The sequence below is a fragment of the Narcine bancroftii genome, chromosome 7 (genome assembly GCF_036971445.1).
Source record: "Narcine bancroftii isolate sNarBan1 chromosome 7, sNarBan1.hap1, whole genome shotgun sequence".
NCBI classification, from domain to species: Eukaryota; Metazoa; Chordata; class Chondrichthyes; order Torpediniformes; family Narcinidae; genus Narcine; species Narcine bancroftii.
The window spans coordinates 23,672,091-23,689,707 of NC_091475.1; the positions used below are offsets into that span (position 1 = coordinate 23,672,091).

Here is a 17,617-nt window from a genome sequence, read left to right on the forward strand (position 1 = left end):
TACATTTTTAATTTATTTTAAGACATAGAGCACATTAACAGGCCATTTCGGCCCACAAGCTCATGTTGCCCAATTACACCCAATTAATCTACACCCCCGATACATTTTGAATGGTGGGAGGAAACCGGAACCCCCCCCCCCCAGGAAAACCATACAGACACGGGGAGAACGTGCAAACTCCTTACAGACAGTGTGGGATTCAAACCCCAGTCCTGATCACTGCCACTGAAACGGCATTGTGGTAACCACTGCACTGACCATGCTGCCCTGAACGGACAATATACCACAGATATTGCCTCACTTTCTCTTCTATTGCACTAACTTATTTAATGTAATTTATAGCAATATTTGCATCTGTAATGATATTACGGCTGAAATCATTATAGATCTACTGGAAATCTAAAATAAAAATAGAAAATACAGGGCTGTGTAGTTAGCGTAGTGATTAGCGCAATGCCTTTACCACGCCATCCAATGGGATCGGGGTTCAAATCCCAAGTTATCTGTAAGGAGTTTGCACGTTCTCCCTGTATCTGCAGTTTCCTCCCACCTTTCGAAACGTACCAGGGCTGCACATTAATTGAGCAGCTTGAGCTCATGAGTCGAAAGGGCCCGTTACCAAGCTTTATGTCTAAATTTAAATTTAATTTTTTAATTTAAACTACAATTTAAATTTCATTTGAAACACTCAGCAGGACCAGGCAGCATCTGTACGATGAAAAATAGAGTCAACATTTCAGACAGAGATTGGGAGGAGTCACGTGATGGAGTAGTGGCCGGACGGTGAACTCCAGCCCTCTCCAGAAAAGTCGGGAAAAACAAGAGAAAACACAAAGGCACAGAAATAAAAGTTACAGAAAAGTGAGTATAAAGGTGGAAAGAAGATGGCGACAAAAAAAGAAAAATCGAAAGCAACGGTAAGAAGAGAGGAAGAGAAGACAAAGGAGGAAAAAGGTGAAGGCCTTACCTGTCCGAAGAGGCCCGCTGCGGAGAGAGAAACCCGCTCCCTCAGGTCGGTAAATAATGGACTACAAAAATGGCTCGCAGAGCCGAGTAAAAGTGCGCAACCGCGCATGCGCGATACTTCACGCATGCGCGATGCGAATGAAAAAAAACACACCGACGGGAGGGGGGACCAGCTGGGGAGTCGATCTCCACAGCCGGCAACGACAGCTGCAGAACACCTGCAGCAAGAAGAGACCACAGAAGACAATAGAAACAAGAAAGAAGAGGAGGAAAGGGCAACAAAGAAACAACAGATGGTCAACCCAGAGGAAGAAGAAGAGGAAGAGTATGGTGAAATAGAAGAAGAAAAGAAAGGCAAGGTAAAGGATATACTTGCTCTTATTAAAGGATACATGGAGTCATTTAAAGAATGGCAAACACAGGAATTTAAGGATTTAAGAAAAAGAATAAACAACACAGAAGAGAAAATAAATAAAATGGAGATGACCTTAACAGAAATGGGAAAAAAAAATGGACAAGATGGAAGAGCGGGCAGTAGCAGCAGAAATGGAGGTAGAAGACTTAAAAAAGAAATTGGAGAAATCTAATAAAAAAACTAAAGAGACACAAGAACTACTAGCTCAAAAAATAGATACAATGGAAAACCATAACAGAAGAAACAACATAAAGATAGTGGGCCTTAAGGAAGATGAAGAAGGCAAGAATATGAGGGAGTTTATAAAAGAGTGGATCCCTAAGACCCTAGGATGTCCAGAACTACAGCAAGAATTGGAAATAGAAAGGGCATATAGAGTATTGGCCTCTAAACCACAACCACAACAAAAACCAAGATCTATTGTAGTAAAATTCCTAAGATATACTACAAGAGAAAAGGTACTGGAGAAGACAATGGAAAAAGTAAGAGAGGGCAACAAACCACTGGAGTATAAAGGGCAAAAAATCTTCATTTATCCAGATATAAGTTTTGAACTCCTAAAGAAGAGAAAAGAGTTCAATACAGCAAAGGCGATTTTATGGAAGAAAGGGTATAAATTTATACTAAAGCATCCAGCGGTATTGAAAATATTTATTCCAGGACAACAAAACAGACTATTCTCGGATCCAGAAGAAGCACGAAAATTTGCAGAACAATTACAAAAATAGACTGAGGGAGGAAGACGGGTAATGAGAGTTAAAATGATCACGATTGATATGTATGTGGGTAAAGACAAAAATAGACTGAGGGATGAAGACGGGTAATGAGAGTAAAAATGATCACGATTGATATGTATGCGGGTAAAGAGGTATAAGAGTGAATAGAGACAATGAGCATACATGAATGTATCTGTACTTAGAGGAAAATATAGATAGTATAGACAAGAATTAATAAGGGAAGGTAATGGAATAGAGAGAATAAGGAGGGAATTAAAAGAGTGACCTTTGTGACATATGAAAAGTGAAATCTTTTCTGGGGGAGGCGGGGTGGGGGGAAATAGCGGTCACTGCAAAATCAGTTGACGCTTGCGAGTGGATTCGCAAATCCAAATGGAGAGGGGAGATGTGGTTGTCCGACAAGGGATAAAGGACAACTCAGGAGGTGAAAGGGAGATTGTGGATAAATAAGATAGAAATAGGAGAATAAGGAAAATGTTGGATGTTGTAGGAATGTTGTCTTATAAAGAGTTGAAAATAAGAAAACAGAAATGGAAAAGGAGGAAAGGTAATGATGGAAAAATGGAAAGAGAAGATAAACAAAATATAAAAGGGCTACGCTGAACTATATGTCTTTAAATATTAATGGAATACATAACCAAATTAAAAGGAAGAAACTACCAAATTTAAATGAATAAATGTATTCCATTAGAAAAAATAACATATTGGTTAAGAAATAATATTGAAATATTCGAACAAGTATAGGAGCCTTACATTAAATACAATAGCGAAAACCTACCGGGGACAAACATTACCTAAGTTGATGGAAGGAGAAGGAAAGAAAAGAATGGACTCAGTAGAATTTCTGGTGTAATTTTGTTGAATGACAACATTGTCTGACTGGCTTAATGCAACCTAGATTGTATACCTAAAATGGATGAGAGGGGGGGTGGGGGGGTGGTTTGGGAGGAAAGGGGGGGGGGGAGAAAAAGTCACTGTATATGTGTGAAAAAGAAATAGTGTACATCATGGCTAATGTGATTTATGGTGTGAAAAATAAAAAAATTTAAAAAAAACATTTCAGACAGAGATTGATAGGTATCTGAAGAGTTAGGTTACCGAGGGTTGTGGGGAGGCAGGGGAGTGGGGCTGAGTGGGAGAATGGATCGGCTCATGATGGAAAGGTGGAGCAGACTCGATGGGCTCAATGGTCTTAGGCTCAAAGACTGTGCAAAAGAAGTGCCGCGGGCATTTTAAGAAACAGCTCAAAGGTAGGCAGAGGTGATGGAGAGGAAATTCTGAATCAGAATTTATTGCCATGAACATGTCTTGTTTTGTGGCAGCATTACAGTGAAAATATTGCTCTAATTTTAAAAATAAATAAATAGTGCAAGAAAATAGGATAAAGTGAGGTAGAGTCTGGGGTGAACTGTCCATTTAGAAATCTGATGGCAGAGGGGAAGGAGCTGTCCTTGTCCCACTGGGTGTTCATCTTCAGGCTCCTGTAACTCCTTTCAGATAGTAACAGTGGAAAGAGGGAATGGCCTGGGTCCTTGAGGACAGAGGCTGCTTTCTTGGGACACCACCTCTTGGAGATATCCTTGATGGAGTCAAGAGATGCCCATGATGGCTCTAGCCAAATTCACAACACTCCTGTCCTTTGCATTTGTACTTCCATACAAAACAGACAGTGATGCAACCAGTCAGAATACTCTCTATGGAACACCTATAGAAATTTGCAAGAGTCTTTGGTGACAGACCAAATCTCCTCAAACTCCTCACGAAGTATCGCCGCTGGCGCGCCTTCTTCGTGATTATGTCAACATGGAGGCTCCAACACAGATCCTTGGAGATGTTGACACCCAGGAATTTGAAGTTCTTGACCCTCTCCACTGCTGGCCCCGCGATGAGGCCAGCATGACACTTCCAAACAGTACATTAAACTGACGGTGTATGAAAGATGTCAAAGAGATATTCTCCCAATGTTCGTGTTCTCCTGATTTTAGAGTCAAGAGTCTCAATGCCCCAATGGTGGACAAATTAAATAGGTTCCTGTCACAGGAGCGAAGGGATTATGGAAATATTTGAAAACTAGGATCATTTAAAATGGAGGTTAAGTTTAATGCACTCGAAACTAATAACCTCTCTATTACATCCCTAACTTCATGCACAGCAATTGAGACATTAAAGATTTTTGCTGCTGAATTAGCAAAAGAGCAAGAGCATTGCAGTTTTTTGGGGGGTAAATAATTGCCATTTGTGCTCCTTAGTTCAGTAAGAGCTATTGCTCAGAAGTACAGACCATTAGCCATGGTAAATGAATAAGTGGATATACACAGAAGAGAGAGAGAGAGAGAGAGAGAGAGAGAGAGAGGACCATGCTGACAAAATCAATTTAAATGACTCACCCAATTAGCCATTCATCTCTCAGAGTTCCAGTAAACAAGATTACCCTGAAAGGTGATACATTATAAAGGCACAAGAGACACACAGTCACCCATTCAGCCGTCTTCCCCAAGCACACAGAATAACTTCAGGCGTAATAAATAATCTACAAGGCATTCGAAAATAAAATAGGTCTGATCTTTCTCATGTCCGAAATTTGTTTAGCACACTTCCCTGAAGACGCTTGCTAATTCCAAACAGAGAACCTGCATCTCCTTGGGAACCAGGAACACTCTGCTCCAGAGATCAAGATTCGAGATTCCTCGATTGTCATGTAACAGTTCCGAACATGGAATATTACTCAAAATTTGCCTTCTCCTTGCTCTCAGGCAGACAAAGAGTTACCCTTAATGTCACCCCTTACAGTACAAGAGGAAGAGAAACAAACGAGAGTCCCTTCAGAGACAGAGCGTCTGGGGATTCGCCTCGAGCACTCCCACAGCCGCATAGACTCCTGTTCAATCCATCGGCCACCCAAGCTCCAGATCCATCAACCTGGAGTTTAAGGACTCTTACATTATTTATTGCTGAATATTTATTTTTTCTGTAATGCAATTAATTTAAATTCCTTTCCTTTGTATACACATCTTTTATATATTGAATGTAGTTTACAGTTACCGATAAGTAGAAGTTCTGCCTGTCCCGCAGGAAAAAGAATCTCAGGGATATATCTGATGCTATTTATGTATTCTGATAACATATTTGAACATGAACTTGCTGTACTAAGGAGCTGTTCTATCTCCAAACTACCATCAGCATTGTCATTGGTAGCGATGTAGAGATCAATCTCCATCCGGCAACACTGGTTGTGGGGTCAACTCAAGCTAGAAACTCAGGGTAGTAACCCAGGATCCATCCACAGGCGGCACTTCCAGACAGTCCATTAAACTGACGGTCTATGAAAGATGTCAAAGAGATATTCTCCCAATGTCATGAGCCAATAATAACCACTCACTCAGTGCCAGCAACAAATTATCTGGTTGTTCCCATGTGGTTGTGGGAGAACGCAGGAAAATTGGAGCAGCAGGAGGCCCTTCAACTTCTCAAGCCTAACCTGCCATGGCAACTCTGTTCTTCTGTGCCAATTGCCCATAACCTCGATCTTTCAATTATTTTTCCATCTCCCACCTTGATCCAGCCTCCGTCACCCTTCCAGAAATTCCCCAACCTCTGAGGGAAGAGGTTTCTATGGATGTCCATTTTCTTTTTAATATTTTTATTAGTTTCATTATATATATATATGTTACATAGGTGCATGAGAATAAAATAGAATATTAACAAATCTTATATGGTAATACAAATGGTATTGTCACCTATGTTACATTAAGAAATAGAAATAAAAACACTAAACTAGTGATCTATCTATCAAACCCCATCCTACAGAGGCTATTGGTTTTAAAACAAACAGACCACTACTGATAGTTTTTAAAAAATAAGGAAGCTAATGGGGTTATTAACTAGCAAATAATTAATCTGACAAATTTTGAAAATAATTAAGCACCCCATAAAGAAGCAAAGTTTCATTTCAGTAGCAGAACACTTAATTTTTTTCCCACAGTCAAGCATGCCATATTACATCATACTCAATGGTTATCAGTTTTAAATGACCAGCCCCTACTTTGGAGCTATCTCACTGCATCACTGTCAGTAGCCAAATTAACGTCAGCACAAGACTATGGCCGGGGGGGGGGGGGAAGGGAAGGGAGGAATCTCCCCTGCAAGCAAGAACTGCATTAACAGTACAGAAGTTCACCTGAGGGGGTTAGACAAGAGCAGATGTCCATGGGATGTGGGCAAGGCCAACAAGCATCAACCATCTCCAATGGATTTGCAGAGAAAAATATCACACAGGTCACATGGGAAGTTATAGGTGAATCTGTAGATGAGATCTACAAGGATGCTGCTTGGATTGGGGAGCATGCCTTTAGAGGATTGATTGAATGAACTTGGCTTTTCCTCCTTGGAGTGATGGAGAATGAGGGGTGACCTGATAGAAGTGTACAAGATGATGAGAGGCATTGATCACATGGATGGCCAGAGGCTTTTTCCTGGCCACAGTGGTTGAGACAGGGACAATAGGATCTTTTAAGAGAAGACTTTCCCTCATCTACCCAATCAATCAAATCCCTCCCATATTCAAAAAAATAACTGCGTATTCTGCACAGCACAATCCCAATTTGATCCATTTGGCCTGAGTAATCTCAGTATTCACCCTGTCACAAGCCAATTGATTCTGCACTACAGCACAGAAAACAGGCCATTCGGTCCTTCTAGTCTGTGCTGAAACATCATTCCGATATTCCCACTGACCTGCACCTATTCCATAACCCTCCAGACCTCTCCCGTCCACGTATCTATCCAATTTATTCTTAAAACCTAAGAGTGAGCTTGCACTTACCATGTCAGATGGCAGCTCATTCCATACTCCCACCACTCTCTGATTGAAAAAGTTTCCCCTAATTTTCCCCCTAAACCTTTCCCCTTAAAATCATGTCCTCTTGTATTTATCTCTCTTAATCTAAGTGGAAAGAGCCTACCCATATTTATTCTGTCTATATCCCTCATAATTTTGTAAGCCTCTATCAAATCTCCCCTCATTCTCCTGCACTCTAAGGAATAAAGTCCAAATCTGTTTAATCTTTTCCTCCAACTCAACTCCTGAAAGCCCAGCAACATCCTAGTAAATCTTCTCTGCACTCTTTCAATCTTACTGATATCCTTCCGGTAGTGTGGTGACCAGAACTTCACACAATACTCCAAATTTAGCCTCACCAATGTCTTATACAACCTCACTATAACATCCCATCTCCTGTACTCAATACTGATTTATGAAGGCCAAAATGCTAAAAGCTTTCTTTACAACCCTGTCTACCTGTAATGCCACTTTCAGGGAATTATGTATCTGATACAATGGCATTTATCCAGGGTTTTGGATATTGTGCAACAATCTCCCTCAAGTCAAGGGCCAGTGTTCTGCCAGGCAGCTAAATCACTGCCTGTTCCTGCCTGATATACCTTAGCATCTTCCAGCTCCTGTCAGGAGAGAGAGATACAGGAGTATCAGATCCAGCACCACCAGGGTGAGGAACAGCTCCTTCCCACGGACAGTGAGAATGCTGAATGACTGAATGAACTGATCATACTAACCCTTTGAGACTCTACTATTTATTAATATTTATTTTAGTAAATACTGCATATGTATCATTTGTCTCGTTGTAGTTCAGCATGTTTTGCACCGAGGACTGGAGAACGTTGTTTCATCAGGTTGAACTTGAACAATCAGATGATAATTAAACTTGAATTTATGCTTTCTGTCAACTGACCGATGATCAGAAGTTCCAAATTCTTCTCTGAATGGGCATATACCCCAGCCCCTCAAGCCAGGGACAGTAGAGTGCAGCCACCACAGACATCTACACCAACAAATGTCAGGAGAAACTCCTTTCTCACCACTGCACCCCCCCCCACCCCCCCACCCCCACTCTGATCAAAGGCTTCCCAAAATCACCATTCTCTGCTCAAATTGCCTGAAGTACTGTGAAGTGGGAGGGAGCGTGCTAGAAATCTGTTGAGTGAGAAGAGCATCAGATGCTCTGCAAAGCTGTTCAGTTCTAAATGCCATGCTCATTCACAAGGGACTTGGAAGCGCTCTTCCTTTTAACCCTGTGCATACTGAGCCTGGGGAACACCCTCTCTGCCTCTCTACAGACACCCAATTCACCCTCTATTCCAGTGGCCTCTCTGTGCAGTTTTTTTTTTATCTACAGTGAGAGAAACAGCACAGTAACAGGCCTTTCCAGCCCACAAGCCCAAATATACCCGTGTGACCAATTAACCTACTAACCCCATACATGTGAGGAAACCCTTGCAAGTAACAGGCAGCACGGTCAGTGTAGAGGTTAGTGCCACTCTGATACTTCACCAGCGATTGTTCGAATCCTGCACTGTCTCTAAGGAGTTTGTATGTTCTCCCTGTGCCTGCGTGGGTTTTTCCCAGGGTCTCCGGGTTCCTCCCACTGTTCAAAACTTACTGGGAGATTCTAGGTTAATCGGGTGGCACCGACTCGTGGACCAAAAAGGCCTGCTACAGTGCCATCTATCTAAATTTAAAGAACATTCAAACTCCTTACAAGACAGTGGCAGATTCGAACCCGGGTCGCTGGTGCTGCAATAGCATTGTGCTGACCGTTCACTAAACTATACTGCCCTTTCTGGTCACTCAGCTGTAGGAAAGACATCAGTAAATTTCAAGGGGGGGGGGGTAGTGGGGAGATTCACTAGAATGTGGCCAGGACTGGAGGGTTCAAATTACAGGGAGAGGTTGGATAGGCTGGGTCTTTATTCCCTGGAGCGGAGGAGGCTGAGGGGGTGATCTTGAAGAGATTTACAAAATTATGAGGGGCATGGATGAAGTGAATGCTCAGTCATTTTCCCAGGGTAGATGATTCTAGAACCAGAGGTTTCAGGTAAGAGGGGAAATATTTAAGAGGGACATGAAAGGTAACTTTTTCACTCAGAGGGGGTCCGTGTCTGGAATGAGCTGCCACAGGAAACTGTAGAAGAGGGTACAATTACAATCTCCAAAAGATATTTAAATGGATATGTGGACAGGAAGTATTTACAAGGATGTACCAAATGCAGGCTAATGGTACTGGAAAGGAATGCTAACTTGGCCAGCACAGACGAGTTAGGATGAAGGATTTGTTCCATGCTGTCAGATTCCCTGCAGCCGTCATTTGGAATGGTGAATACTGGTTGGGCAATTTCAGTGGGAGGACTTCCCACTTTAACCATCAATGTGCTGGAAATTCCCTCTTGTCTGTCCTTGTGCCACCTATGACCACACGCTATACTCCCTCTCCCTGAAATTCACGTGCCTTGGATCCAGTAGGATCCAATTTAGGAAGCAAAATACACCGGACAGTTGTCAACAAACTGCATGAAGTGAAGAGAAATTCCGTACCCCAGATAGCACCTGGAAGTGAGAACTCTGGTCCCTCTTTGACCCTGACCCAGAGATCATAAGACCACGAGGCATAGGAGCAGGAACAGGCCATTTGGCCCATCAAATCTGCCCCACCATTTAATCTTGAGCTGATCGATTTTCCCACTCAGACCCACTGCCTTGCTTTTTCCTTATAACCTTTGATGCTCTGGAAAATCAAGAGCATGTCAATTTCTGCCTTAATACACCCAATGACCTGGCCTCCACAACCATCTGTGGTGACAAATTCCATAGATTCACCGCCCTCTGGCTGAAGAAATTCCTCCGCATCTCTGTTCTAAGTGGACACCGTTCAATCCTGAAGTTGTGCCCTCTTGTCTTAGGCTCTCCCACCATGGGGAACAACCTTTCCACATCTACTCTGTCACCACTGACCAAAGGAAATGAACAACCAACATGAACCTTGACCACAACTGACCCTGTTACCTCCCAGACTGGAAGGAGCAGGAAGCACTCAGCTAGGATGATCCATTACCGACATTTCCAACCCCAGTGACTACTGAAACATCACTATATTTTGCATTAACTATGATATTTATTTTTATGTCTTGACACTTTTTGTTAATATAACATGTACAATGATGGTGCATTTTGTGTGAAGACAGCAAGAATTTTACATTTATGTGCTGTATATATTTATGTCATCATCGAAATTGTGGATCAATTTTTTGTGTCAAATTTTGTGGGGGGGTAATGGTCGGTCGACTTTTACATGGGTCAAACTTCTGACTACAATAAGTTCCTGCATCATATAAGATGTCAGGAGATAAGATAGCTGAGACCAGATGGTAACTCCATGTTCGGGACATCAGGAGCTCAGATGGCCAGGTCCAGGTGGTAAATCTATGGTCAGAGCGTAGGAAGCTCAAATGGACAGGTGGCCAGGACAAAGGACCGTTGTCAAGGAGTCAGGAGTTCCACTGGATGGGCGGCGGGATGAAGGTCTGCTATTGAGGCTTCGGGAGTTTGGATGGGTGGCCGGCCTTGGTGAGGATCTGTGGTTGGGACATCAAGACCACGGTGGACAGATGGCCAGGGTGAGGTTCCACTGTTGGGGCAGCAGGAGCTCGGATGAGTGGGTGGTTGTGGACAAAAATCGGGGTGGAGGGGTTGACTTTTACATGGGTCACACAAAAGCACGCAATTTTTGGGCCAAAAAAAGGGGGGGTCAATTATTACACAGTATCGATGATTACATGGGTATATACAGTATATGACAACAAATTCTCATTCCCACCAAAGAGCAGGGACAGAAATTATGCATTCCAGTAGTCATTCCCAAAATCAACTCACAAAACATTTCCAGAGCTTTTAAACCAGCCATTCTCAACCATTATTTGACTGTGGGCTCTCTCCCATTGCCCCCCCCCCCCCAACCCCCCACTACTCACCATCCACTTAGGATTCTGCTCAAAGTTTATGGGCCACCTTCCCTGTGATGCAGACGAGTTTAGTTGGTTTATTTTGTATTTCTCTACCGACTACATAAAAAAAGAACATTACAGCACAGAAAACAAGCCCTTTGGCCCTTCTAGTCTGTGCCAAACTATTATTCTGCCTAGTCCCACTGACCTACATCCAGTCCATAACCTTCCATACCCTTATCATCCATGTACCTGTCCAAATTTAGAGCATTTTATAATTTCAGTCCACAGCCTCCCCTTAAATGTGTTATGGCCTCCAGAGGGACTGTACGGCCCCTCGTTGTGAATGGCTGTCTTAAATCTTCCTCCCTGTCCTGCTCTCTAGCCTATACTCTGTCAGAAGTGAGGATTCATCCTGAGGACCTTCACAGCAGCACTGACCAAATAGCTAACCGCTGTGATGGTCACCTGTCCATCTGAACTTCTCTTCCTCACTTCACAGATGCTGCTTGACCCGTTGAGTATCTCTGGCATGTTTTATTCTCTTTTAGATTTCCAGCTACCTGCTTTTTTTTTAAATTTAATGAACTTCACCAGAATAGAAATCAAATCCAAAACAACAGAATAAACCATCAGCCATTTCAACATTTAAAATTCATAGTGCAAACAGACGACGTTCTTTGCTATTCAATGGACGTTTGTGAATCTCTCACCGCTGCTGACAATGTTCCAACTTACCTTGGGCTTGCTTCTCACGGATGCTGGCTGGATGTTCTAAATTGAGAAGAGGGAAAGAATGGAAAATCGGCAATCTCTGGCAGAGGGAGTAGACCCTTTACCAGTCCTGTCTCCTTCCTGATCTCCACAGAGGACTCCGGGCTATTTGGTTTGGAGAAGTTAAATGTCCTTTCACTCTGACTGATAGTGTGATGGGGGGAGAGAGAGAGAAGTAGAGAGGCTGAAGATAATGGAGACTGCCACAGGTCTTGCGTTCCTTGTAATCCAATACACAGAATAAGACATGCCTGCAGATGCTCTTCAGAATAAAAGCCTTCGCTCAGAAGCTCTGGCCCCGCAGTCCAGGCTTGTTTTCACAGTTGCTGTAGCTTTGCAGAGCAGTATATCAGACTCTAAGAAAATAACAAACTCTGCCCCCTGCAAATCACCTGCTCAGACGATGCTGATAGATTCATTTTTAAGGCACGTTATTTCATATTAAAAGTCTGGGCTCCCCACTGAAAAATGATTTGCCTCTCATCTTAGGAAATTAAATCCAATCTGTCTCAATTTAAAATTGATAATGCAAAGGTATATTGCAGGAAATTTGGTTTGATTGTGCACTTTTCCCCAGATGGCAATGAATACTTTGCCTCCTTTTTAAAGCAAAAAGATCTGGACGACAACATTTGCATTCATGTACTGCCTTTCCAGTAGCAAAAAAATCTCCCAGTGGTCTTCCTGGGAGCATTTCCAAAGAAGAGCTGATGCCAAGTTTCAGACACTGGGACCCCTGGTCTTAGTGATTTTTATAAGTGATCAGAAGGATGAGTCAGAAAGTGTGCAGATGATACAAATGTTGGAGGAGTTTTGGATGAAGCTGAAGATTGTAGAAGGTTACAAAATGATATAGACTGGATGCAGAGTTGGGCAGAAAAATGGCAAGTGAAGTTCAATCTGGATAAGTGTGAGGTGATGCATTTTGGAAGGACAAACCAGAAGGCTGAATACAGAGTTAATAGATACTTAACAGTGTGGAGGAACAGGGGGACCTTGGGGTCCAAATCCATACATCCCTTAAGGTCGTAGCACAGGTTGGTAGGATAGTTAAGAAGGCCTATGGGATGTTGGGCTTCATTAATAGGGAGACTGAGTTCAAGATTTCACGTTGCAACTCGACAAATCTCTGGTAACTGAACACATACTCCAAATGTGTTGTGTTCAGTTCTGGTCACCTCATTATAGGAAGGATGTGGAAGCTATGAAGAGGGTGCAGAGGAGATTTACCAAGATGTTGCCTGGATTGGAAAACAAGTCTTATGAGGCAAGGTTAGCAGAGCTGGGACTTCTCTATTTGGAGTGTTGAAGGATGAGAAGAGACTTAATAGAGGTCTACAAGATTATGAGAAGAAATAGATAGGGTGGACAGCCAGCACCTGTTTCCCAGGCCAGGAGTAGCCAACACCAGGGGACATCTGTACAAAGTGAAGGAAGGGAAGTTTAGGGGATTTTTTTTAAGCAAAGAGTTGTGGGTGCCTGGAATCCATTGTCAGGAATGGTGGTGGAGGCTGGAACATTAGGGGCATTTAAGAGACTCTGAGACAGGCAGATGGATGGAGGAAAAATAACCGGGAAGTGAGGGTTTAGGAATATATGGGGCAGCACAACATCAAGGGCCAAAGGGCCTGTACTATGCTGATATTCTCAGCAGATATTGAAGTGTGGGGTCAAAGGGGTGGGGTGTCAGAAACATAAAGGGGAAGAAGGAGATGGGAAGGTTTAGAGAGAGAATTTTGAGGCTACAGTAAAGAGAGACCCTGAGTTTATTGTCATATACACAAGTACAATGTATACTTGCACTAAAATGTACTTGCTACAGCCACACAGTCAGATTTAGATATACTGCACGGTAACAGGCCATTTCTGCCCACAAGTCTATGCGACCCAATTTCACCCAATTAACCCCAATGAATGTGGGAGGAAATGGGAGCCCCTGGGGAAAACCCATGCAGATATATGGAAAACGTACAAACTCCTTATGGACAGTGCGGGATTCGAACCCAAGTCCCATTTGCTGGTGCCGTAACAGCATTGCATTAACTGCTATGCCAACCATGCCGCCCTCAAGTCAAGTTTATTGTCATCTCATTGCACAAGTACAGCCTGACGAAACAGCATTCTCAGGTCCTCAGTGCAAAACATGCAGACACACAACCAGACACATAATACATCTGCAGGACAAGTATTCATATGTACAAATAAATATGAATATGAGAGTCTTGAATGTTTAATGTGAACAGTTTCTTTGGTTATTCAGCATTCTCACTGCCTGTCAGAATATTAACACAGGTACATTTTGTACAAAAAAACTACAAAACTCCCCCAATTGATAAATAAATAATAAATATAAAAGTCAATTAATGTTCACCTCAATTAAAGAGCAATTAAAATTTTCTCAGATTGCAGGAAGTTGAGAATTGGCCTGATAGGTTTATAAGATTGTGAGAGGCAATTTACAGCAACAAATTAATGCCCCCCCCCCACCTTCAGGATGTGGGAGAGAACCAAGGATCCAAGAGAAACCCATCAAGTTAGAGAACATGCAAACTCCATACAGACAGCGCCAGAGGTCACTGTTCACTTCGAATGCTGAAAGGACTGGATAGAGTGGATGTGGAGAGGTTGTTTCCTATAGTGGGAGAGTCTGGGACCAGAGGGCATAGCCTCAGAATGCAAAAACATCCCTTTAGATGAGAGGAATTTCTTTAGACAAGGGGTGGTGAATCTGTGGAATTTGTGGAGGCCAGGTCAATGGAATATTTAAGAAAAAAGTAGATAGTCATTGACTAGGAAGGGAATCAAGGGTTATAGGGATTAAAAGGAAATCAGGCATGATGGAATGGTGGGGTGGACTCGATGACCCAAATGGCCTGATTCCACCGGATGTCCAATGGTCAGGATTGAACCCGTGTCCCTGTGGGGTAGAGGCTCAACAAATTAAAAATGGCGAGGCTGCTGGAACTGCTGTAACAGTTTCAACAATGTTCCCCAGAAAAGAGGAAATCAGAAAATACATTACCACATGCCTCATATCTTAATTTACAAGTCTGATCACATCAACATATCTAAACACAAGTATTAGTATGGATGGACGGTACAATCACCCTTGCCATGACACTATGAGTCCCCAGCTGTCTGCCTCAAACCAAGATGGGCAAGGTTTCCCATCTCACTGAGGGAGCTGCTCCATCAAGGGAGCAGCATCAGATGGGTTTACGTCAGGAATGAAAACAAAGCCCATCTGCTTGTTGCAGTGGGAATGGCCTGGATTTCTGCAGTGCTGAGGCTGCCTTTTCCTCCTCACTGACAATCAACCCAGACGCACCTCAAGAATGCTTGCTTTGCCCACTGATCCACTCTCTCTAAACCCATGACTGTGTGGCTAGGCACAATTCAAATGCCATCTACAGTTATGGCAATGAAACAACTGTCATCAGTAGAATCACAGACAACAATGAGGAACCATACAGGACTAAAGTAGATCAGCTAGTTGAGTGGTATTACAACAACTTTGCACTCAATATTAGCAAAACCAAGGAGCTGATTGTAAACTACAGGAGGGGGAAATCAGGAGAATGTGAACCAGTCCTCATCAAGGAGTCAAGAGAAGAAAGGGTAAAGAACTTCTAATTCCTGCATGTCAACATCTCTAAAGATCTATCATGGGGCCTCCATATCAATGCAATCAAAAAGAAGGCTCACCAGTGGATTTACTTCATTGGGAATTAGAGGAGATTTGGTATGTCACCAAAGACTTGAAAATTTCTACAGGTGTACCGTGGACAGCATTCAGACTGGTTGCATCACTATCTGGTATGGAGGGGCCGACACAAAGGACAGAAAGGCTACTGAATGTTGTGAATTTGGCCTGAACCATCATGGGTATCACTCCATCAAGGACATTGACAAGAGGCAGTATCTCAAGAAAGCAGCCTCTATCCTCAAGAACCCCCACCACCCAGGCTATGCTCTCTTCTCACTACTACCATTAGGAAGGAGGTAAAAGAGCCTGAAGATGAACACCCAATGGTACAAAAACAGTTTGTTCTCCACCACCATCTAATTTCTGAATGGACAATGAAACATAGACACTATTTCACTCTCTTTTTTTGCACTATTTTAAAATGTAATTTATAGCAATATTTGCATCTGTGATGTTGCTGCAAAACAATGAATTTCATGACACATTCACAACAATAAATTCTGATTCTGTCTCAGGGAATACAGACCCAGTCCACTCAATTCTACAGCAAAGCCACCACCTCTGGAACCAGTCTGGTGAACCTCTGCTGCACTCCCTCCAAAGGTGACCAAGACTATCCACAATGGCAATACACCAACTCCCATCTTATCAAGGTCCTATTCAATTGCTGTAAGACATATTTACTCCAATTAATACCTTGGATTGACCCATCTGACATGCTGTTGGTCATGGCAACCAGGTCCTTGAATAGAACAGGAAATCGACTCTATTGTACCACCTAGTGGCTGATCTGGGGTATTGCAGCAGTCAAGTGGGTGCAACGCGCCATCTGGTGGACAGAGCAGGTCCTGCAGAAATGGACCCGTAGGAGACTGCAGATGCTGGAATTTAGGGCAACACACTCTCTGCTTGAGGAACTCAGCAGGTCGAGCAACATCCATGGTAGAGAGAAAAAGGTCAATGTTCTGGATTGAATCCTTCCTCAAGAATATTGAACATGTAGTGAAAAAACACAAATGCTGGAGAAACTCAACAGGTCAAAGAGTGCCTTTATGTAGCAATGGTAGCCAGCTCAGACCCAAAATGTTAGTGATGTATCTCTACCTTTGATACATAAAGGCACTTTTACCTGCTGAGTTTCTCCAGCATTTGTGTGTTTTTTCACTTAACCACGGTGTCAACAGAATCCTATGTTTTATCTCACGTAGAGTATTGTGTTCAGTTCTTGTCACTTCATTACAGGAAGGATGTGGAAGCAATGGAGAGGGTGTAGAGGAGATTTACCAGGATGTTGACTGGATTGGAAAATAAGTCTTGTGAAGCAAGGTTGGCAGAGCTGGGAATTTTCTCTTTGGAGCAAAGAAGGATGAGAGGTGACTTAATAGAGGATTTTCCTCCAGCATATTATGTCCCTCAAAAATGGATTTTTCTTTGGAGGAATTTAGAGAATTTTACTGCTGTCTGAAATATAAATAACAAGGTGAATAGCCACCAAGGAAAAGAATGCTTTTGGTTTTATTTGGTTCAGAATTTTCAGAATTCCCTCTCTCAGTGCGCTGAATGCTCGACTGAGAGCACTTAAATCCAAGAGATGAGTTTATTGACATGAGTACAATGTACAGATTGTGATAGTACAGATCTATCACCAATGTATATAGTGTATATAGTTACTGTATCTAGACTGTGCTTACAGCGATTGGCTGAGAGCTAAGCCACGCCTACTGTCTGGGCCTTAAAGGGTTGTGTCCCTAGCCAGGTCGGATCATTCCGGACTGGTTGGCCACCTGTGAAGAGCTCCTGTCTTTTGCTAATAAAAGCCTTGGTTTGGATCAACAAGTCTTTGGTTCTTTCGACGAGCTCTACACAGATGCACTGACATTCTTACCACACATGGACACCAACTAGACAATATACATTAAATTACCACATTATGCCAAGATGGAAAAGCAGAAATACCCTGTGATAGATATATTATTATTCACAGTTATGGTAGCTTATGTTAGGGTGAGGGTGTACAGATTGGGTCATTAGAGTAAGGTTATGGTAGTTTATGTTGGGGTGAGGGTTGTACAAATCAGATAGTTAATGGGATGTTAGGGTAGTTTATAGTTAGGGTGAGGCTCATACAGAAACCTAATAGCTGTTGGAATTAAAGATCCACATCTCACAGCACACACTCTGTTCTCACTACTGTCATCAGGAAAGAGGTCTAGGTGCCACAAGACT

General features: G+C 42.7%; 1 protein-coding gene across 1 annotated transcript in view; it reads right to left on the reverse strand.

Annotated features, from left to right (window-relative positions):
- The window catches only part of robo2 (roundabout, axon guidance receptor, homolog 2 (Drosophila)), a 1,057,280-nt gene extending 1,041,130 nt beyond the window's left edge, over positions 1-16,150 (reverse strand). Inside the window, exon 1 of the mRNA XM_069889083.1 lies at positions 16,088-16,150. Coding sequence (XP_069745184.1) covers positions 16,088-16,102 — 15 coding nt within the window. The 5' untranslated portion in view covers positions 16,103-16,150. The remainder of the gene's footprint in view (positions 1-16,087) is intronic.
- Between the last annotated feature and the right edge of the window lie 1,467 nt (positions 16,151-17,617).